This window comes from Eulemur rufifrons, chromosome 14 (genome assembly GCF_041146395.1).
Source record: "Eulemur rufifrons isolate Redbay chromosome 14, OSU_ERuf_1, whole genome shotgun sequence".
Lineage (NCBI taxonomy): Eukaryota > Metazoa > Chordata > Mammalia > Primates > Lemuridae > Eulemur > Eulemur rufifrons.
Genome location: NC_090996.1, coordinates 32,634,597 through 32,658,544, shown reverse-complemented (window position 1 = coordinate 32,658,544; position 23,948 = coordinate 32,634,597). Strand labels below are relative to the sequence as shown.

General features: G+C 51.8%; 1 protein-coding gene across 2 annotated transcripts in view; it reads left to right on the top strand.

Moving 5' to 3' along the window:
• RBFOX1 (RNA binding fox-1 homolog 1) overlaps window positions 1-23,948 on the top strand; it is a 1,926,172-nt gene that overhangs the window by 142,632 nt on the left and 1,759,592 nt on the right. For both annotated transcript variants that reach the window (XM_069486148.1, XM_069486147.1), the window contains exon 2: window positions 14,083-14,121. In XM_069486148.1, coding sequence (XP_069342249.1) covers window positions 14,083-14,121 — 39 coding nt within the window. The remainder of the gene's footprint in view (window positions 1-14,082; window positions 14,122-23,948) is intronic.

Sequence of the window (23,948 nt, the reverse complement as noted above, 5' to 3'; positions counted from 1 at the left end):
AGAGAAAGACCTCTGCCGTCTAAGATATTGATTCCTAAAGATGGCATGATCCACCTGCCACTTGGCTCTGCAGTGTCAGCTCCCTTTCTCTACTGCAGACCCCCCTGGCTGCCATATCAGACCATACTCCTTCCTACCACAGGGCCTTTGCACATGCCATTCTTCTGCCTGAAAGGCTACCCCTGTCCTTCTTTCCCTAATGACTCCTACTTATCTCAGCTTCCCCAGGGAAGTCTCCCCCATTCCCATCCCTCATCTCTGCAGTTGATCTCATGTTGCTTTGTTATTTTGCTCTCTCAGAATTGTGCTGCTTTCCTTCATAAAGCACAAGTCTCAGTTTCTGTTTATGCATTTATTTGTATGATTAACTACCTTTCTCTCACACCAGACTGTAAGCACTACAAGATTTGGAGAGGTTAAGAAACTTGCCCAAGATCTAAAGGGACACAGGATTTGAACCCAAGTCTGTCTGGCTCTGTGCTCTTTCTGCAGTATAACATTGAGCTGGGAAATGTGGAACTGCATGTTCCGTCTCTGGCTTTGTACATCTCCCCTCCCAATTTACCTGAAGCTATGCAGAGCTCTCTACTTGCAATTAGCTCTGTAAAGATAATGATAGCGACTAACATTTACTGAGGTCTCACTGTTTGCAAGGCACTGGGTAGGTCCCCTGCATGCATTGGCTGCTTGGATCTAAGGAGGTGGAAACTATAACTGATCTCATTGTACCAACGAGGAAGGCTTGGGCAGGACAGGTGACGTGCCCAGAGTCTTACCGGCAGGAATTGAGCCCAGTCCTGCTGGATTCCTGGCCTAGGACATGGCACCCTCTATGCTGTCTCCCTCCTGACACTCTCTACCCTGAAAAAAAAATGCCAGAGTGAGGGGTGAGCCCGATGCTCTGAGTCCTGGACAGATGACTCAGAGGTTTATTGCTCGTGGATTTCTTCGGCCTTGGCACATACAGATCCCAGAAAATTTGAGCCAGTTTGGAGGGTCCCTCCTGGTGGTTCTGTCATGGTTGAACCCTGTTGTGGCACAACCAGCGAGGCTGTGTGTGGGGAGGGCCTCTTTGGCATCAGAAGGTGTTGATGCTGCTTGGAGAGCCCGAGCACATCCCTTTCTTTCTTTGTTCTCTAGGGTGTACTGTTTTGCTTGGATTTATGCAAATAGATCCACAGATGAATCTCAGTGCTAAGGAAAAGAAAAGGATTATATTCCGAGGTCAGAGTCAGGGAGAAACTGGCCACTGTAGCCACTCTATAGTGAAATTCGGCTCTGATGCCTTGTAGGGAATGGGGCTTTGGGCAGGGGATGCCCTGGGACCCCATGTGACTTTTGGGTAGGCTCCTCCAGGACCCCAGGGATTCAGGGCTGGAGCTATGCACCCAATCCAAATGGAAGCCTGGTTTGGAGTAAGATACGTGGGTTTCGGGGCAGCCCTGTACTACTCAGTGGCCCTGTGACTTGAGCGGCCTCAAGGGTGAGCCTCTCTGAGTTTGAGTGGAACACAGGGCTAATCACAGTCCACACCTCTTGGCATTATTGCAATGATTAAATGAAGCCAAACGTAACCTGCTTGACCAGTGCCTGGTATACAGTTGGCACTCAGTGAATGGCAGATATGCACTGAAATGACCCATCTGATTGAGACCGCGAATAAAGCCTCCTGTTTACTCCTGTAGAACATTACAGAGTCTGTCTGATGTGAGCTTGAGAGAACCAGAGCTCTTCTGCCCCTGGTCTGCTTGGTCCCAGTTGTTAATTTCCAAGACCCATTTGATTTCCCCCCCCCCCCCCTTTGCTCCAAAGAACAAAGACATCCTGCTAAAAGATCAGGAAATGAGAGACAGAAGGGAGACCTCGCTGAGCGCCTCGATTTGTAATGACCCGTCAACAGGGATCATCTCCACTGTGGCGGAAAATAATGAAACATTGATTCTCAGAACCTATTAAAAGTCAGATTTATATGAGAATTTGAAAAAGCAATTAGTCTGGATTGAAACTAATTAGTTTCAACACGTCTTTGAACAGTTCAGATGAAGGAGGTTATTGGGGACCTACTAGGTGCAGGAACTTGGGAGGACTGAAAGATGGGAAGGAGCCCTGCTTGCCATGACGGAGCTTCCTCTGCCTTAGAAAGAGTAGATAGTTGAGAAGGAAATCAATTCCACAAGTAGACGTACAAGTACAATGTCGTGAGTCTTCAAGGTACAGAGACATCATCTCTCATTCGGCCTCAGCCCCCCACACGAATACCTCTCGGTTCCTTCTTTCAGCTCTTTCTGCACCAGGCGACCACAGTTTTTATCTCCGGCCCTTTCGGATTTCAGTTTACGTACTTTCTGGATGGTCTCAGTCATGCCCGTGACGCCCACCTGCCCCACACCTGTCCTGATACCCACCTTCCCTGCCTCTGGGTCTCCCCCTGAGCTCCAGAGATCTGGCCGGCATCGCTCCTGGGAGGTCTAACATCAAACTCACCATCCCCCCTCCTCCGCGCTGCTGCCAGGTGACCTTTCTGAAATGTAAACCACAAGCCTTCACTTTTTTACTTGACACATTTCAGCATCTCTTCAAGGCCCCTGGGGTGATTCACTGCTCATGTGTCTTTCAGAAAGTCCTGCAGTTTGGACTCAGTTTACCTCTCTTATTTTGTCTCTTGCAACTTTCTAGCAGTTTCCTCCTCTACTCTTGTTTTTAAATCAATCTCTCCCCTTCTCCCTCCTCCTCTCCGCACCCCTCCACCTCCCTCCCTCCGATATTTATCATCCTATGTGCCAGGCACGAGGGTGAGAGCGGAGTTTACAGTGATGAACGAAACACACATGGTCCTTGACCCCTCTCAAGGCCCAAGTCTAGGGGACAGAGTGACGACAAACACATTATCAGCAACCAAGTGTAAAGGGTTCCATGAAGGAAAACCAGGGCAGTACGAGAGGGAGTAGTGGGAGCAGCGAAGTGCACCGAGGGTCTAGATTCGCCTAAACATTCAGACCCGTGAGAATAGCACAGCGAGCTCTTGGCATCCTGGGCTCTAGGGCGAGAGGGTAGGAAGCCTAGCCTGCCACCAGGACAACACCAGGCGTCCTTGTTCACCAGCAGTGCACACAGCAGGGCTCCAGTGTAAGGAGATGACTCCCCCTGCGGCAGGTGTCGGTCTGCCGTGGGTTGGAAGCTGCATGTGTCACTGGAGCCAGTATCTCTTGTCACTTTGCCATAGGCAGAGCTCTAAGGACCTCTGCAAGGAGCATCCCATTATAGAGTAGTGACATCCTAGGCATGGCGGCCCATCAGTTCATTTGTGGTTCTTCCCAGACCAGGTGCAAAGCACCTGTGAGAGGTCAGTTTTACCCTAAGCGATGTTGCCTACTAGTATAATTGATATCTCAGCTAACTAGGTTACCAGGGAGACAGTGCTGGGATGTTAGCTGAAGGTTAAGTTCTCATGCAGGAGGAGGAAGGGGTTCGTTATCCCTTTGTCCATTGGGGGTTTTCCTTAGGGTGACGAGGAAGATGATAATTACGCTCAGCTCCCAGTAGGACAAAGATGGGAGAAGAGCATCCGAGGCAGAGGGAACGGAAAGAGGTTGGTGTGTTCCTGGAAGGGCGACTGAAGTAGAGGAAGAAAGGGGGAGTTGGAAGGTGAGGCCAGAGAGGTGGCTGAGGCCAAATCGCACGAGCCTGTGTGCGGAGTTTGGGTTCGTGTTCTTGCTGACTCAAGGTGAGATGCGGTTTTTCACCGAGTGAACAAGCACTTCCAGCCTCCCAGGTACGGAGGCCAGAGTCCTTCCCGTGTCCATTTGGAGGTGTCCCCATCAAAGGCCGTTGTAATATGGCGTTGATATAGAACAAACCACCCTAAACTTAGAGGCGTAAAACAACCATCTGATTACACTCTTACAATCTATGGCTCGGAGTCTGGACGGGTGTCATGGTTAATTCTGTCAACTTGGCTGGGCCGGGGCCTGAGATGACCCAGAGTCTGGGCTCTGCTAGGATGATGGACCAGCGTGCCTTCTCCTGGCCTTTCTTTGTGGCTTGCGCTTCCCACAGGCAGTGGCTGGGCTCCAAGAGAGTGTCCCCTGAGGGAGTGCCCAGAGAGAATTTCCCAAGACACCCAGGCAGATGCTGTATGGCCTTTTATGATCTGGCCTTGGAAGTTGCGTGGGATCACTTGTGCCATCCTGTGCTTGTTGAAGCCACCATGAGCCTGCCCAGGTTCAAGGTAAGGGACGTCGTCAACCTCACCTCTTGATCAGAGGGTTACTAAGTAATTTAGGACCTGGTTTGTAAAACCACTGTAAGAAGCAGGCCTTGGAGGGTATTTAGGATTCACTCTTTCATCCTTACCCAAGGTGCCTGGATAGATTTTCAGTATTTCTCTCCTCTCTCTTACGTTTTTATAATGTTTTATTTCTCTGGATTCTCTTCCCCCATAGGGAAAAACCCATTATTTCCCCTTTGTTCTCCACGTATCTGATTTTCAGCGACATAGAGAGGCTGTCCGTGGGTATTCATTTACGCTCTCTTGGCCCATTGTCCTGCTGGGATGGTAGGAAGGTGGTGGCTTGGCTGTGACAGTGGTCACGAAGAGAGACACGGGGTGAAGGGGCGTGGCCAGAGAACCCTGCTCTTGAGAAATAAGGGCTGTTGGTCTTGGAACATAATTAATCTTTGTATCCCTCATGTTTGGGAGGATATAGCACTAAGCTTTCAGTGTTTTTCATTAGGTGTTGTTTTGAGTAAATTAAATATCATGAGTTTTGTTTACTTTCATAATGTTATGAATGCTAGAGTAATACCGGTGCGTTGTGGAAAACAATTGGAAAATATAGAAAAATATGAAAAAAGAAATGAATTGAAAGATTAATAATAGTATGGCATATATCATTCTTTAAAAAACATTTTTAAAATAAGAGTGTTCTGTCTATATTCAAAAACATTTATAATACATTAAGCCTGTTTCTCCATGCCATTAAATACAATGTCGGAGCATTGATTTCTAAAGGTTGCGTAAGAATGTGCTATACTTCATTTAACCAGTCCCCTATTGTAGGATATTTGTTTCAAAGTTGTGTTGGGTTGTTGGATGCACGTTGGGCAAAACCAAGTGAAACCCACATTGTCTGTCATCACCTCTGCACCTCCTGTGGGTGACATTCGTTTTGGGGAACAGATGTCAGAGGTTGTGCTACGGAGAGAGAAACAGGCTCACTCTGTGTAGTCCCCGAGGGTGGCACCAGCACATCACTGATAATGACAACAGTGAGTTGATGATTAAATCACTTACGTAATGTACCCACCTGACTGTTCATGTTAAATACCAACACATCATCCTTGCGCTGTTCCCCCTTCTCACCTGCCACTCTCAGTCACCAAGACCCGTCCGTTCAGTGTCCTAGATAGTTCTTAAATCTGCTCGTTTTCTTGCCGTTCCCTTGGCTACCTCTCTTCTCTTGATTACTTTAATAGCTGTTAGCTGTGGACCTGTCTTACAGCTGGGGTGGCCCCTCTCAAGTGCAGCCCCGGTAACGTAATTTCAGTGCTTAAATCACGTCACCCTCGGAATAACGTCCCAGCCCCTCCACCTGGCTCAGGAGGCCCAGCCTCAACTCAGGCTGCTCCCCTCTTCTCTTCCCCAGCCATTCTGAACTTCTCTTGTCACTAGCACAGCTCCGTCTCCGGGTGTTTGTCTTAGTCAGCTTGGGCTGCTCTAACAAACACCATAGACTGGGTGGTTTAAATGACAAAAATTTATTTCTTGCAGTTCTGGAGGCTGGGAAGTCCAAGATCGAGGCACTGGCTGCTTTGGCTCCTGGTGAGGGCTCTCCTCCTGGTGTGCAGACGGCTGCCTTCTCACTGTGTCCTCACGTGGTGGGGAGGGAGATCATCTCTTCTTGTAAGGGACTCATCCCATTCATGACAGTGCCCCTCTTCTGACCTAATTACCCCGCCCCCCACCAAGGACTCACTTCTGAACACCATCACATTGAGGGTTAGGGCTTTCACCCTGTGAATTTTGGGGACACACAGACATGCAATCTGTAGCATCCTTTAAGTCTTCCCTCTGCCTGGAGCACTCTCCCTCCCTATTCCCAGGTTATCTCAGTTCAGATATTGCCTTCCCCAAGAGACCTTCCCTGACTATAGCCCACACCCGTGTCTGGGTTAGGAGCCCTGCTAGTGCCCAGTGTGACTATTCCCTTCCTAGTACTTATTTGTCACAGAATTTTATCTCACTTCCAACTTGGTCACGAGCTCTGTAAGAATAGGGCTCCTTCTTTCTTTGCTCCAGAGCTGAGCCTAGTGCCCAGCCTAGAACATGCCCTCGTTGACTGTATGGACAAATGAAAGCTGTGGCTGCTGTTTCTTGGCCAGTCCCATTCACAGGATGACAACTCTGACCCACTTACAGGAACCAGCTCGAATATCTTCTCATATTTGCTTTCTGGAGGGTAGAAAATTGTTTTCTGGGCAGAAAAATGCTTTAAGAACAGAATAGGAGAGCACTTGTGGTAAATCATTAATAAATCTGTTTACTATTTTTATTTGCATTGGATATCAAATTAAATATTGCATTAAGCGAATTAAATATTAATGTTGCATTAAATATATATTACATTTTAAAAATTAAGTACCAGATGCTCTTCCTTGGAGTTGGGTTATGAAGGCTTTAGCACGATCGTCCCCCCATGTGCGAACTGTGTGGAGTTGTTCTCTGTGTCACCGGTGATTTATTAGAGCCCGCAGGAATAAGAGAAAAGGTCCGAGAGTCAGGGGGCCTGTGGGTGGGTAGTGTGGCCGGGAGGGCAGCACAGTCCAGAGAGTTGATGTCCGACGGTGGCAGGGAGAGGAGAGGACCGGTGGGAGGACGTCTAATTTATTGTGCACTTATTATTTGCCAGACATTGTCCTATGAAGTTTACATGGGGTATCTCATTCGGTTATCGTTGGAGACAGATGAGACAGGTATAATTACCATTCTACCTCACACAGGTGAAAACTGAGTCTCAAAGGTTAGGAGATGGGGGCAAGGCCTCACAGCCTTGGTGGGGCCACCCCAGGCGTGGGACGCACATTCCTACCTGTGACCCTCTCCCGCTCTTGGAGGAGGTGCTTTCAGGTTGCTATGATACAAGAAGACATGTGGGCTCTAAGGACTTTTAAATTTTGGCTGTCTTTATGCCTAGCAACAGGGGATTGTGATAGAATTTAGACCTATTCCTCTATTCATCCATCCATCCATCCATCCAGCCTTCCTTCCTTCCTTCCCACCCACCCTCACATCCATATTACTGGTTCTCACTGAGTTCCTCATGGGTCCCAGAAATGGGCACATCTGGGCAGATAGCGGAGTTCAAGGCGGATGTGACCCCTCTGCTGATGGATCTCCTGGTCTAGTGGCAGCGGCTGGGACCACCTGGCTCTGACCATCCAGGCTCTTTCTCGCCACTGAGATGCTTCCCTCTCTGCACTCTTTGCCGTGTGACGTGTCCCATATCCTGTGTCTCTGAAAAGCCAGGACAGCTGTGATGTTCCCTCCAGGGAGGTCTCTGGCCCCCTGGTGTAGACCGTGCCCTGACGCATGGGTGACTGTCTCAGAGTCCCGGGTTAACACCGTCTTTTCCTGAGGATGGGGTCTCCACGTTCTAGGCAGTAATGTCATAGGATCTGCTCAGAGGCCACAGGTGGGCACGCATTGGTGTCTAGACCAGATATGACACTGAGTCTTCGGGTACAGCCCGGTCGCCTGTGTTAAGGGCCTCACCTGCGTCTCTGATCAGCTGTTCCCTGTCCCACCTGTGTGGCACCTGTCACCTGTCCGGTGGGTCCCGAGGTTTATCGCATCCCTAAGCAGCGTGATGGGGTTGGGTGGGACCCCAGGTGGATTCTGATACAGAGAAAGAAACCTTAGCACTTGGCTAAGCCAGCTAGAAAGGTCCCTCAGGTCCCCAGGGTCATGCTTCAGTTTGCACCTCTCGTCCGAATGCCAAACTTGTGTGTCCAGCTGCTTTCCTGAACGCTTTAAATGTGTGTCTCAGGGACATTTCAAATGTCACGTGTCTGTCTGTCTTGTGTCTGCCCAACATTTCCTTACCACCCCCCAAGTTTTCCTTCCCCCAGATCTTCCCCAGCTCAATAATCAGCATCACCCCCCACTAGAAAAGCAATTCAGGGGTCATGATATTACCCTGTCTCCCTGATTCTCAACACACACACACACACACACACGTACATGCACATATATGCACACACATATACACACATACGTGCGTACGCACCCTGACCTACCTGCAAGTCCTCTTGATCCTATTTCTAAACTATTTCTGGATTCTGTCTCCTTTTCTCCATCCCTGCTGCTGACACCTTAATCTCCACTGCCCCTGGATGCCCCAAACTCACTTCCTCTCCCTTCTCTCACTCCCAGTTCCTTACAAGGAAGCTTGATCCTGTCTCACCTGATGAGATGTTCCCTGGTTTTCTTCCCACACTTTCACGTTCATTTTTCCTCTGTTTGGTCTGAACCTGCTTCCTAATAGTCGATGATTGATCTGGACAGACAGACTCCTCCGTGGAGGGTGAGACGGGAGGAGCTGGGGGCGTGAAGTCTGCGTTTTCTCCACAGCAGGGAGCGGGGGTTGGGGGGCAGCCGTGGGTGGGCACCTGCGTGGACCCTCAGGCTCTGTCCTCTTCTCTCCGGCTCTCCCAACCCTCCACGCAGCGTCCCCAGGAGCCCCGTATCTCCAGTCTCCATCCATGGCCTCGTCTCCTCTGTCCTTCACGGTCTGCTCATCTCATCCTCCTCCGGCCAGCGACGCCAGGGATGTTCCCCAGCCCCTTCCCCTCTGTCCTCTGAGTTCCTGTTGCGTGTCTAGCCAGCATCTCGCGGTTAGCATTCGGTGGTTTTCTCAGTTTTGCCTTCCTGAGTGACTTGGGGGCAAGTGGGTGTCCTTGTTTCTGTACAGCGCCGAGTGTGACCCTGCATTCCTATGGGAGAATTGGTGGACAAAGAGGGGTCTTGGAGTCGGAATCAGATGGGAAGTGTGAGTCCCACCTCACTGACTCTTGGGCCCCTGAGAATGTTGCTGCTCTGTTTTTATGATCTGTGAAGCAGGAGTCATCATAGTATCCTCTCTCGTGGTCTTACCATGGGGACTCAACGTTTTAGTTCACGTAGAGTGGGGTGGAGTTCACCCCTTTCCCGTCTACACCATTGCGACGCCTGCCCCCATCTATTAAGGGGCCTCTAAATCTCCCTTGAAAAAGGAGGGGGTGCCATCGAAAAGGGGGGTGCACAGAGAGGTTTTGTTGGATCTCTGCAGAGGCTCAGGGCCCAGTAAGAATCCCTCTGGACCCCGGACAGTTCCCGGGCGGCTGCTGTCTGTGGGAGGCTCTTCCCAGCCAGTGATGAGTGCGTCTCACCACGGGCGACGTGGTCTGCCGAGAAGGGCGAGGAGAGTTCTCTGGGCACTGGCTCTGCAGCCTCCTTTGGATGTCAAAAAGACTGAACGCTGTTTCTTTCTGTTTTCACTCCTGCTAAAGCAATGCTGATCCTCCCCAAGGCAAGGAGGCTGCCTCTGACTGGTGGAGAGTCTCCTGCGAGGAAGGCACAAAGGAAAACACGGAGATAAATGCAGGTTCTTATCCCACCGCTGGGGCGAAGCACATCACCTGGCGTGCACTGCCCGGGCACTGCGTCGTAGCGGTGACGAATATTGTCACTTGTCATCAGGGTGGGGGTGGTGGAAGGGCCGTGCTCAGGTGTCAGGGTTGAAATTCTGCTCACAAAATGGGTGACAAGGAAAGGCATGCCGGCGGAAATGCTTCGTTGCTCCTCATTTCCTTACTGGGGAGAGGGACGGAGTAGCTGCTTGCAAGGCAGGTCATTTCTGAGGGACTCTGGTGGTTTTGCATTCTTGGTGTGCCTTCTCGGAGATTGCAGGCTGGAGGGGAAAAAGAGAAGGCTGGCTCCCCGGTGACTTAACCCCATTGTGGTCTTGCTGTTTGCAAGGTTACGCCTGCAGAGAACGGGTGCATCTCCCATAGTGGTGCATAGAATAGCAACGTCTGAACCTTTGCAGAGGTGAACGGTTTGTTAATTCAAGAGTGCAATTAGAGGCTTGGCAATCCTGCCCTGAACTCCGTGCTCTCTGTCCCTCCTTGAACCTGTCTCCTTCTCTTTCTCTCTTCTACTTTTTTCCTCTGCCCCTTGAGTCACTCATTCCCAGACTTAGAGAGCCGAGGGGTGGCCGAGCAGTCCAGCAGGCTGGCACGGAGGGGACGCGTGCCTAATTATCATGCTAAGCCCTGTTCGGAATTGGAACTTTGGGCCCCGCAGCTCCTGCAGCAACTTACCAGGCTCTGATGAAAGTTTCATGTGCTATTTTTCCTTCCCTTTAAAGCCTATTGGGACATTTTCAGCTGAGGAGAAAGGGGTAGAGTTCGCCTTAATCCTTGCTTGTCCCGCATTTCTGCCTTTAAGTGGATCCAAGCCTGAGCCTTGTAATTATCTCAAAAATAGACCCTGTAGCCGCGGCGCGTTTAGTGGGTTTCCTCGGCCGCGTCTGGTGAGCAGTGCTGTGGGGAGGAGACGTCCTGTCGGCAGGGCGGATGGATGGCCCTGCGTCCGCTAATCTCACTTTTCATCTCGGTTTAAGCAGGTCTCCGGAGCTCATTAATTGTCCCTCTGAGAAGGAACAGGCATTTATCTCTGAGAGCCAGCTAGCCTCGCTGAGCTCACGCAGCCCAAAGGGAAGGACAGACTGGCCGTCCACCCGGTTCTACTGAACAGGAAATACATAGAGAGATGGGGCAGGCGGCGCCTGATCGCCCACCGTTAGGGCGGCACTGAGATCTCCTCCCGCCAGCAGCTATGAGAGTGCGGCCCCCCACGCCGGCGCTGAAGGTCACCCATCTCTCCCTGACACGCGGCGGGATGCAGTCACTGCCCACGTCACACGAGCCCACGTCACACGAGCCCACGTCACATGAGCAGACATAAAGGGTTTCCAATGTGCGCAGAGTAGCTGTCCGCTGTAAACAAACACGATACGCACTAATTCCAGGGGGATAAAGTAAAACGACCCTGGACTCCATACATTGTGGGCGGGGAGCTCAGGCACCTCGGAGTAGATGAGAGGGGAGAGGGGTCCTCACTTCCTCGAGCTGTGGTCTGGCCTGCGTTTCTGTGGTTCTCTCCTTACTGTTGGCTCCTCCCCCAGACTGCAGGGACGGTGTCCACGTGTGCCCCCGGGTGGGTCCCAGTGTGGAGCACAGTCCCAGACGATGGAAGAACACGGAGCTGTTCTGGGTGCTGAAGGGCTGAGCTTGGTTACACTTCCGAGCCCAGAGGAGGGAGCAGGCAGAGAAGGAGGGCTCGGAGGGGAGGGGTGGCGGAGGTAGGAGAGGTGGGCAGGCAGAGGGCCCGGGTCTAGGAGCCCGGGAGCTGGGTCTGCATCCGCTCAGCCCTGCGTGCAGACCCTGGGCTCTGCCTCACACACCCACACTCAGAGGGTGCTTCCTTTGTGGGTGTGAGGGCAGAGACCCACCTGGGCCAGCACAGGGGGCTGGAGGAGCAGAGGAGTGGAGAGGAGAGCAGAGCAGAGGAGAGGAGAGAAGGGGAGGGCATGCCATGGAAACCACAGCCCTCTTGCTCACACCTTGCTGATGGGGGAGAAACGCCACACTTACTTGGGTGTGCGTTATAGTTCGCTTGGGCTGCCTTAACAAAGCAGTGCAGACTGCGTGGCTTAAACACATTTATTTCTCACCCTTCTGGAAGCTGGGAGTCCAAGGTCAAGGGATCAGCCGGGTTGGTTCCTTCTGAGGCTTCTCTCCTTGGCTTGCAGACGCCGCCATCTCCCCATGACCTCACGTGGTCTTTCCTCCGTACTCTTGCCTTCCCCGCCTCTCTTTCTGTGCCTGGTTTCTTCCTCTCCTTTTTTTTTTTTTTTTAATTTTTTTGTGGTGGGGTCTCGCTCTGTCACCCAGGCTGGAGTGCAGTGGCATCAGCCTAGCTCACAGCAACCTCCAACCCCTGGGCTCCAGTGATCCTCCTGCCTCAGCCTCCCGAGCAGCTGGGACTACAGGCATGTGCAGTCCCAGCTTTAGCCTTCACACTTGGCTCATTTTTCTATTTTTTGTAGAGATGGGATTTTACTCTTGCTCAGGCTGGTCTCGAAATCCTGGCCCCAAGTGATCCTCCCACCTTGGCCTCCCACAGTGCTGGGATTACAGGCGTGAGCCACCGTGCCCTGCAAATTCCCTCCTCTTATGAGGACACCAGTCAGGTTAGAGTAGGGCCCACCCTAATGGCCTCACTTTCACGTAATCACCTCTTGCAAAGCCCTGTCCGCACTCAGTCCCATGCCCAGGTGCTGGGGTTGGGGCTTCAACATAGGAAGCTGGGGACACAGTTCGGCCAACACAGCTTTGAACAGGGGCGGGAGAAGCTCACCCACAGGTTTTCATCCGGCCTCTGCTTTGTGAATTTCCTTCTTCCAAATCGTAGCTGTGGCTCGAAGTCACACACCCCAGGGTTTCTCTTCAGTCCTCTTGAGTCTTCTCGAGGTCGCACGGACTCATCCTAGCCTGTGTTTGTTGTTAATTTCTTGGTTATGGACTTGACCAAGAAGGACGATGAAAAACATGTGATAACAGCATTTAACATGCAGGCCTCTCCCGACTGCTTGCTGTGGACCAGGCGCCTTGTCTCCTTGAGACCCCACCACGAGCCCGTGAAGGAGGCTGAGGAACCAGAGACTTGGCCGGTGCTGGGTGGGCGGCCGGGCTTGAATGTGGCTTCTCCAGCATGACCAGGGCTGCTGGGCCTGAGACCTTGGACGGCAAAGGAGAGCGTCTCTGATCTGTCTCCAGGGTGTTGGCGGGTGAGCTGCCAGGGGCACCTGGTGGGGCCGGGAGCCCTCGCTGGGACCAGCTGGTGCTGGGGCATCTTCCTTGGCGGGGCAGGAAGGGACCGCGCTGGTGGAGCCCTTGGGGACGTGAAGAAAGCTGCGTCCTTCTGCCAAGGGCAAAGGGGAGCTATGGTAACTCTTCCTCTTTAGGTGAGAACCTGTCTTGACCACTTCTGGAGTATGGCAGAGGCACAAGCCTCTGGGCAGGGTGGCCCTTGAATTTAACATCTGACAACTTGCCATCTCCCTTTTGACAACGCCAGGGCCCTTCCCATGCAGAGAGCTGACCCAGCCTTCTCAGAAGGAGCAGGGCACGTGTGTGGGTCGGTCTGCTCTGTGGGGGCTACATTCGGGGAGCGGAGCAGCTGGGGGCCTGACCCAGCCCAGGTGCTTGGCCGTGTTCAGGTCCTGGTGACGAAGAGGGGGACTTGCATCTCTGGGGGGCCTGAAATCTGAGTGAACTTGTAGAGTGAGGTCTTCCTGGATGCAGCAGGGGTCCCTGTGGATGCCCACTGGAATCCTAGCTCAGAAACTGGGGTGTTTTCAGAAAACAGGACTGTCTTCCTATGGCCTCCTGACCTGCTTTGAGAAATACCCAGACTCTGTGTCCTGACCTTGAAGGCTGGACGGGATGTGGTTCCTGCCCACCTCCCTGGTGTCACCTCCTTGCCTCTCCCATCACTAAGTATGGTCGTCATGGCCTTCCTCCCAGTCCTTGTCCACTTGTGCCTGCCCCAGGGCCTTTGCACCTGCCATCCCTCCGTATGTCTGGCTGCTTCTTATCATTCCGCTCTCAGTGCCCCTCCCCCCAACCTAAAGTAGCACCAGCCACTCTCTACCCTGTAACTCATCTGTTACCATCCTAGGACTTACCACCCTCTGATGCCATCTTTGTTTACTGGTTATTTATTAGTGTCCTTATATTCTGTGTTCTCCCTCATCTCAACTGCCCCCTGGCAGAGATTTGCCATCTTGTTTGTTGTTAAACATGCAGAGCCTGCCCAGAGCCTGGCGCATGTTAGGCACTCAATGAATATTTTTGCAACAAATGAATAAAATATTCCTTTCTCAGGAATGCAATTATCACGTCTAAGAGAATAACAAAGCCAAAGCAGTTGTTTCGGTGCCTGACTCAACCTTTCTTGTCTTTGTGTTTCTCACGCAGGATCCACTGTCCCTGCCGTGTAGCCTGGTCGAGGGGCAGGTAAGTGCTCATTTTGTCCTGACTGAGGATGTCTGTTAAGTCCGGTGGAAATGAAGGAGGTAGAAAAAAGTCTTGTGTGCCCTCTTACCGCACCAGGCCAGCACAGCCACGTAGGGGGCGTGGCTTGGAAAGCTGGCACGAACCTGCCACGCGGTACAGCACTACCGTTCCGGTGCCCAAGGCAGACATCCATAATCAACCACAGCACTGTTCAACCCTTACACAGGCCAGTCACCACCAGTTGATCAGGGAAGGCTGGTGAGATCGTAGCTACCTGGCGTTGTCAGTGCACGGGCTCTGGAGATGAAGTCAGTTTCGTCAGGGTTGGGGGCGGGTAGGTGGTTAACAGCTTCCTGTTGGGAACCACGTGCCTGCCTGTGAGACAGCACTGAGCTTGGGAGGTGAGTGAAGGAAGGCCGCCTCTTCCCGCATCACGCCGCATTTTCGTTAGCGTTGGCGGTACCAGAGCTCGGCCGTGTAAGGATATAACTGAAACAAACGGGTCTGTACCTCGGGGCAATGCATTTTTTTTATTGATTCCAACTCCACATTATTATTGTTGCTTAATGAGGACCTAATGTAATTTCTAATGAAGCCACATGGCCCTTGGATAGAGGAAGTAACATTTTATTTCCCCCGTGATGCTGGAGCCACTCTTCAATTAAAACCTGGGAAGGAAAATTAATACAAATGTAAGAAGAAAAATTTCTTTTTAAGATGAGCGTCAAGACAGCATCTTTTTATTACATATGTAAATTTCCTGGGTCATGGGATTGGAGTGCAGCGCGGCTGGCCGCTGAGTGGACTGGAGATGGTTTAAGTGGCAAAGGGGGCCTCGTTGAGAGGCGGGATCATCTGAGCGGTGACGAGGGTGTCACCTCCTGCCACTGTCACCATCCACCCCTCCCCAGGCCCCTCCTCTTGGCTGCCAGTTATGGGTAGAAGAATTTAAGTATCTGCCTTTTAAACAAGTTTTATTGAGGTGAAATTCACATGACATGAAATTAGCCACTTTAAAATGAACAGTTTAGTAGCGCTCAGTACATTCACAGGGTTGTGCCACCGTCACCTCTGTCTAGTTCTGAGACAGTCTCATCACCCTGAAGCCAAGCCCCGTACCATTAAGAACTCACTCCTCACCCCGCCGCCCCCCCTGCCCCGACAACCGCCTGTCTCTGTGGATTTACCTGTTCTGGATTTTTCACAGAAGTGGAATCACACAGTGAGTGACCTTTTGTGTCTGGCTTCTTTTACTTAGAAAACAGATTGGGCAGTTCCTCAAAAAGTTAAACATAGAATTACCATATGGCCCAGCAGTTCCACTTCTAGGTGTGTGCCCACAAAACACCAAAAATGGAAACTCAAACAAGTACATGGACACACAGTTTCACAGCGGCATTATTCACGAAAGTCCCCAAAGTGGAAACAGCCCATGTGTCCATCAACAGAGAAATGTGATCTGTCTGCCCAGTGGAATATCATGCAGCTGTAGAAAGGGAGGAGGCACTGATACGTTGTCCAGCCTGGGTGAACCTGAGAACGTTATGCTGAGTGGCTGCCTTTTGAGTCCGCTACGTGCTGTGCTTGGCTACTTTATCAGAGATGCGGCAGGAAGTTGTGATGTCCTAGGAGATTGGGTCTGTCTCGGGACAGAGGTCACTGCTGCTTCACTGGGCTTCCTGCGCAGCCGCTCGGCTCAGCCTTCGCCTCGAGGGCTGGGGATGGAGACCGGAAGACATTTATAGCATTGCCTGTCCTCTTGGGAGGGGTCTGCCGGGGTCGTGGCCAGCCTGGGCCACGCTGCTCCCCGCTGAATTGGACGGAGGGAGGTTTTCTTGGGAGGCAGGGTCCCGGAGCGGGCACAGCTCTCGCCCACCCGTTGCCTCGTCGGCGGCTGGTTTAGGGAGCGTGGAGCAGATGGCAGAGGAGTCCTCCCAGGTGCGGCTGCCGTCAGGCATTCTGCACTGCTGGGAGCCTCCTGGGGTCCCTTGCTCTGCGGGGGGCCTCTTTGCCGGCACCGTGGTTGCCCCCCAGGGCACCTGACAGGCGGGGAGGGTGTTTGACACTCTTGGGGTGTTTGGGGAGGGGGTCGGCTCTCTTAACAGCCACCAAAGCAAGGACGCACCTAACGGAATGTTTGGTGCGTGTGATGTGCCCAGGATCGATCGTGCCGTGTGCGTCATTCCCACGCATTCATAGCTGCTCCTGTACCCTTGGGTGACGCAGCCCTCGTTGCCCTCCTCGCAGTATTTATTTATTTAGAGGTGAAGTTCACGTGATATACAATTAGCCACTTACAGGCGAACCGTCCAGTGGTATTTAGTGCATTCACAGCGTCGTGCACCCGGCCTCTCTCTCTAGTTCCGAAACGCTTCGCCACACCCGGAGGAGACTCCGTGCCCACCCAGCAGCCTCTCCCGTTCCCTCTCCTCCCAGCCCTAACCTGCTTTCTGTCGCTGTGGACTTGCCTCTGCCGGACACTTCATGCAAGTGGGATCTATGATACGTGGCCTTCCGTGTCTGGCTTCTCTTACTTTTGTGTAATGTTTTTGAGGTTCATCCGTGCTATAGCGTGAGCCAGTGCCTCTCTCCTTCTTATGGCTTTCTTATGGCTCAATGCTATTCTGTTGCCATGATTTGTTTACCTGCTTAGCCATGGACAGAACTTTGGGTTTCTCCGCCTTTGGTCTATTGCGACAGTGACTGCTATGAGCCTTTGTGCACACACACCTGTGGGAGTCCGTGTTTGCAGTTCTCGTGAGCACCTGCCTAGAATAGAATTACCGGACAGTGTGGTGATTCCGTGTTCAACTTAGCGGGGAGCCGCTGAACTGTTACCCTCTTTTAGCAGAAGGGAGTGGACTCAGCAAGGTTTCTCCAGGGATCCCAGAGGGAGCAGCAGAGCCGAGGTCTGAAGCCCGGGAGGAAGGCCGGCCCCGGGCGCCTGTTTCCACCCTCCACGCCACCCTGCCTGTGGGACATCAGTGTCATCAGTGTGTCCTCGTCTGTGTACCGCGCTGGGCGAAAGGGGAGGGCAGGTTGGCTCCTTGCGGCTGGAGGGACCAGCTGTGCCTGTTCCTGCCCCCCGACACGTCCTCTTTCTCTGCCGTGGCCCCTTGAGGCCTAAACTTTGGAAGATCTGTGCAGTTGCTGGGTCACTTGACGGAGTTTGTTTGTCGATAGTTTGGCCCAGACACACGCGTGTGTTGTGTCTCTGTCCATCTCTGTCTGTGTCTGTCCGTCTCTCTGTGTCTGTCTCAGGGCTGACAAAGTCAACTTGACAAAATAATGACAGCGCAGTGAAGGGTCTGCCTGGGAAGCAGCTGCCCCAGGTGCCCGCTCCGGCGTGTGGCCACGCAGCCGGGCGGTGGGGGGGGGGGGCTGGGGAGCGTTCACACTTCCTCCACGCCCGAGCCGCGGTGGCAGTAACTCTGTGACCTTTTAAAATGGATAAATCTCTTTGGCAGCGGCATATTTCTGAAGCTTAGCCCGGAGCTGGGACCGAGGCCCTGGCGAGAGGCTGTGGCCAGACCGAGGAGGAGATTTATTACCCTCGAGGGGGTCTGTTTGGAGCCTGCCGTGCCCTCGGCCCCACTCGGCACGGCACAGGTAGAAAAAAAGTGTGTTTTTGGCCAGAGCACAAGTCCTTGCATCACCTCCCAGACAGATGAAAGCAGGCGGCTGTTTTTCAGAGTGCGATGGATTTATTCCTTTGATCACCTCGCCTTGTCTGCCTCCTCTGTAGGTTCTGACGGATGCTCTGTTCTCCTGTCTCTGTTACTCGCCGTCACACAGAAAATGGGATGAGAATCTTATTATCACGGCTCTCCCTCCCTCCCGGCAGCCCCAGGGAGCATCCTCGCCCCTGCGGGTGGCGCCTCCCTTCCTTTTATCCTCTGTCCCTGCCCCCCACTCCAGAGCTTCCCACCGAGAGGCGTGGGGGCACTTGGGGAGGAGGGTCTGGCATTTCTTGAGCACCTACTGTGTTCCCGGCACCTTACCAAAGTCATCCCATGTAAGCCACCCAACACCCCTGCGGGAAAGGTTATTATTAAACCCATTTGCAAGTGGGGAGCCTCCAGCTCAGAGGGGCAAATGGCCATCCCATTGTCCCCTGGCACACAGCTCACTGGAAGGGGCATAAGGATTGAAAATCCCTGGGCTGATTGACTGCAGGGTATTTCTCTCTCTGATGCGGCCCCGGGCAGCAGGAGCGTGGTGTGCCCGCAGAATGCAGCTTCCCAACATCCGGGGCGCCAGTTATTTCTCAGGGTGATCTCTGAGCTTCTTGTCAGGACCGGGTCTCACCTCTTTGAGCACCTGTTTGTAAATTCACAGCACCTTCCCTGTCGGAGAGGCTGGGACAGCGATCATTTCCTAACGGAAGGAATGCCCTTTCCTGCCCCGCAAGCGTCAGCTTACAATCACCAGCGTAAGGAGAGCAGGATTCGCCATCTGATCCCCCGTGGAAACGGCAAACCTGCCTGCGCTGGCAGCGTGGGCGTGGAAGGGGGCCTGGCTCCCCAAGGAACCCACGGTGTCGTCGGGGGCCCCGGCAGAACCATGTGGAACTACCTGTTCAAAGTGCCAGGGCTGCCGGGGCAGCCTGACGTAAGCTGGCCGCAGGTCACCGTTCTGGCCTTGACTCTGCCCCGCCCTGGTCCCCAGGGCCCTCAGATCCTGGTCACGTCTCCCGAGAAGCCTCGGTTGGCCGTCCTGGCTCAGACATGCCGCTTTCCCTATTGTCCTGTTTTGGCTTCTCCGAGGTGCTTTGCACCTTCTGAAATAATAATCTTTTCTTGTTCTCATGTGTATTTCCTTGATTCCCCTCCCCTGGAAGTATTAGCTCCCCCAGAGCTGTGTCCCACTCAGTGCAGTGACTCCTGGGCATGGCACATAACGAACATCCAGGAGATATTGGTCAGGTGAAGAGCAGACCTCACCTGTCACCTTACGACTCCTGTTACCTTCTCTCACGACTCGTTGCTCATCATTGTACCTGTGTTTTTAATTGCTTTATTTGTCTACTTACCTTTTGTGCATGGGGGATTTCTATAAAATTCATAATTTTATGTTATCTTTTTATTTCATTGAATCCCTAGCACCTCGTGTAGTTGCTGGTGGGGATACACGTGGCGTGGGTGGGTGGGTGGATGGACAAGTGGGCGAATCTGGCTGAATTTTCTTGCGTTTGTGACCATATTTCAAAGCAAACAAGAATTTCTCTGACATTGCTCCGTCTGGGATCACTCAGAGCCCATCCATTTTTCAGCTACAGCATCGGTCAAGGTGCTCGTGAATTGCTAATCATCAGGAACTTGTCACAACATTACTTTTTAAAAAATAATTTCCATTTGTATAATACTGAGAGGCTGAAAATATATACTGTATAGAACCTACTGAGGGGACTTCGTTAAAGATTAACTTATGCATCAGCATGTAATTTTAAAAGATATCCCTTGGACACATGTAAAGGTGTGCTCTCTGTATGACAAATATTGTTAATTTTATATTTTGGGAACTTGGGGGTCCTTTATCATTTTTTTATTTATTGTTTTTCTAGAGATAGTGTCCTGCTCTGTTGCCCAGGCTGGAGTGCAGTGGCGTTAGCCTAGCTCACAGCAACTTCAAACTCCTGGGCTCAAGCGATCCTCCTGCCTCAGCCTCCCGAGTAGCTGGGACTACAGGTGTGCACCGCCACACCTGGCTAATTTGTAAAGTTTTTTTTGAAGAGACAGGGTCTTGCTGTGTTGCTGGTCATAAATTCCTGGCCTTAAGCGATTCTCCCACCTTGGCCTCCTAAAGCAATGTGTATAGATATGTGTGTGTGTGTGTGTGTGTGTATGTGTGTGTATATATATATATATATAGAGAGAGAGAGAGAGAGAGAGAGGTAGAGAGAGAGAGAGAGTTTTTTTTTTTTTTTTTTTTTCATGAGAGATAGGTTGGTTAGGATCTCCCAGAGTTAATGTATTTCTGTTCATATAAAATGACCATCTTGAGCTTGGTTAATGCTTCCTGCCTTGGGCTTTTCTGAAATTGGTGTGGTTTTTCATTTTTTCTTTGGTTCCAGTGGGCCTGGGCACATCATTTCACTGCCGCCTTCTCTTTTTTAAATTTCTTATTGTTGTAGACATTTCTTGGAAGTAGCATGTGGATGGATTTTGTTATTCACCCAGGCTGAGAATCTTAGTTTTTTAATAGAGAAGTTTAGTGCCAGTGTATTTGCCATAATAGATACGTTTGATCTTCTGTCATTTAAAAAATTATTCTTTACGAAGACTCCTGGCTGCTTCATTTGTTTTCTCTGTTCTTTGCTCTGTGGAGTCAGTTTAATTTGCTTTAATCTTACCTGCCGGTTTGAAGGCAGGCATCCTGCTATTATTTCTATACGTGGTTTAAGCGAAGCCTTTAAGGTCTTCTGAAAAGGACGCTGTAACCCTGGTGTCTCTGCTACTCACAGTCAGGAATGAAATGGTCTCCTTCAGTTGCATCCAGGTAGGCTGAGGAAAGGCAGCTCGCCTGGGCTTTGCATTTTTCCGCACCTTCTTCCAACTTCTCCCCAGGCTTTGTCACTGATCAGGACCTTTAGAGCCAGCTTAATGTCAGTAGTTTATCCTTTTGCACGTAGTCATAGTAATAGGGAATATCTGGGTGGGGAGGTTAGTATTTAATAGTCACTGTGCCAAGCATCAAATACAGCATTTCTCACCTCATCTTGGTGACAACAGGGAGCCGTCTTCTGCCTCCACGGTTCAGATGGTGAAAGTGAGTCCGTGAGGTTTCGTGACCTGCCCACGGCCACACACTTGAGGAGGTGGCAGAGCTGTGACAGCCTGGACCTGGCTGCAGCTCCTCACCATGGCTGTTCTGGTCCTTTCTCAGAATGCCTGCTGTCCGGCGTGCATGACTTTGAAGAACGTATTTACGCTAAGCAGCTCATCGAGCCTCCTGCCGCTCTGTTTGCACCCAGATCGCTCTTTTCTTGTCTTAGATTGATGTTACTGACCCCAGACTCGCATTTTAATGTGGTGAGGATGTGGTGAGGAAGCTTCTGGGGACCTTTGTTAAGATGCAGGATCAGGTAACACACATGTTACAAGCTTGATGTTGCCGTTCCATGGTGCACACCTGTATCAGAGCGCCATGGTGTACATCATAGATACATGCAGTTTTTTACTTGTCAAATAAATAAATAGTCAGAAAATGCAGTCTCTGATTCAGTGAATCTGGGTGGGGCCTGAGAGTCTGCATTTCTTTTTTTTCTTTTTTTTTTTTTTTTGAGACAGAGTCTCACTCTGTTGCCCGGGCTAGAGTGCCATGGCATTAGCCTAGCTCACAGCAACTTCAAACTCCTGGGCTCAAGCGATCCTCCTGCCTCAGCCTCCCGAGTAGCTGGGACTACAGGCGTGCGCCACCATGCCCGGCTAATTTTTTCTATATATTTTTAGTTGTCCAGCTAATTTCTTTCTATTTTTAGTAGAGACGGGGTCTCGCTCTTGCCCAGGCTGGTCTCGAACTCCTGAGCTCAGACGATCCGCCCGCCTCGGCCTCCCAGAGTGTTAGGATTACAGGCGTGGGCCACCGCGCCCGGCCTGCATTTCTGCAGGTCTGTTGCTGCGGGTCCCAGTGCCTTTCCCTGGCAGCAAGGTTCCGGGAGATGCCGCAGTGCCGTCGCTCTGCCTGCTGGATGGGCTTCGTTTTTATTGGTCTTGGAGCTCAGCTGTCTTCAGGGCAGTGGAGAAGGAAATGGACTCTGAAGACAGCTGCCTCCGTTCTCAGCTTGGCCCTGCCTCCCCCAGGGACGGCAGTGCCCCTCTTACTGGGTGTTTGTGCAGTTTCAGCAAAGGAAGATCAATGAGGTATTTAGAACGGTGTCTGGTGTTCACATGACAAGGACAAGGTACATGTTTGGGATTGTTATTTGCTCCATTGGAGCCCTTTAGTGTAACACCACGGAAGTCCCCGGCTTCTTTTCCTGCCTTCGGGGTTTGTTCAGACCCTGCCCTTCACCTCCAAGGTCCTCCTATTTCCTCTGTGTGCATCCTCCCTTCCACAGGGCCGAAGTCTCGCCTCTTCCATGCAGCCCTCCCTGCTAACCTTTCTCCATCTAGTTCTCCTGGTTAATCTTACAGAAATTTACCCCTCCATCTAGCCACGGTAGCACGTACTGAACTTTTTGTAACGGATTTTATTTCTCTCTATGGATCTAGAAAACACACTTTGATGAGCTGTTTTGGATTGCGGGTAGGTGAGACTCCCAGGGAGATATCTGAGTAAGAACAGGGGGATGCTGTCGGCCGCTGGCAGGACCATTTATCCCAAGTGGGTTGCCCAAATGCCTTTGACCCTACAACCCTTTGAGGGATATCTCTCAGTATGTATATATATATATATATATATATATATATATTTACGAGCTCTGGGCCTTAGAACAGATTTCAGGGGAGCTGAAAAGTTCCGCTCAGCACCCTGCCACGGCAGATGTGATGGGTGAAGGAGAAGATGATTTTGTTGCTGATTATCTCACGACCACGCAAATACCCAACGAGCCAGGAGGGAAGTGCTCAGCCCCTCCTGGGGACAGGCTGCCTTCCCTGCCAGGTGGCCCAGACTGTCACTTCCAATTTGGGAAATGATCTTACTTTGCATAAGTGATTGAAGTAATTGCGCTGGCTGTTTCTCCCAGTCTCCACGATGCTGAGTAGGGATGGAACAGCTAATGCGGTTAGTCCTGATTTTCTCTAGATCGTTTTTTCAACCGTGGTCGGTGCCTTTTCACTCACCCTCATCGTGAAGCTCTGCATGTGGGGGCCGGGGTGCATGTGTCCCCAGACGGTCCCCTCTTCTGATGGGCTCGAGTGTCTGGATGGACTTCTCTTGTGGGTGGGTCACAGCTTTCTGATAACAGAAAGGGCCCCCTAGAACTGCAGAATTGCACAGGGATGTGTTGTGTCCCTGAAGAGTATCTCTGGCTTGGGCACTACGGCCCTTCCCCGGCCCTTCAGTGTGACGTTTCTGGGTAGCTGAGGCAGAGGGGGCACGTTGCAAGGCTCAGTCTGACGGACCCCGAATGTGGTTCTCACTGCTTCTCATTGGGGGGCTCACTGCCTGGCTCCCCACTTTTAGGCGACCGTTCCTTTTTGTTTCAGCAGCTCAGTGGGGAGGGAGCAAGGACCCACCGGCCGTGGAGCTGAAGTTCTGTGTTGCCCGGCTTGCCTTGGAGGAGCAGGTGACAGAGGAGGCAGCCAAACATCCTCTGATCCCGCGGCCAAATGTTACGTCCTCCCTGGGGGCTCAGCGTGGCGGGGTAAATTTCAGAGGCTTGGCATTTTTTCATCCCAATTTGGGTTAGACTGGCAAAGGGAGTTTGATTTCTAAAAGCTGGAGGATATTCACACCGTCTGACTCAAGCTGTCGGATGGTTGGAGGGGGCCGGTGGAGGAGGGGAGGAGGAGGAGGGGAGGTGGAGGAGGGCTCGGGGAGTGGGGGCTTTTGCTTCTGGAGGGGGAGTTCCCTGTGTGGCTTCCAGTAATGGGTAATAAATGTGCAGTTATTTAATTTGGAGCCAGAGCTGCAGCATTATTGATTACCTGGAACGTCGAAAGCTCGAGACAGTGAAAGCCCCTTGCAAGAAGTGTGTCTGTAGCAAATCATCGAGCATTTGGAATTAAGCAGGTGCACATAAAACACACAGGGTGATTCTCATTGGCCTTGTGAGTGCAGGAGTGGAAGTGCTGGCCGACTCTGAGATGCCAGCCTGAGGTTCAGACGTGCAGAAGGGTGAACGGCTGCATGGCATCTGCTCACCCCTCCAGACCTGCTTT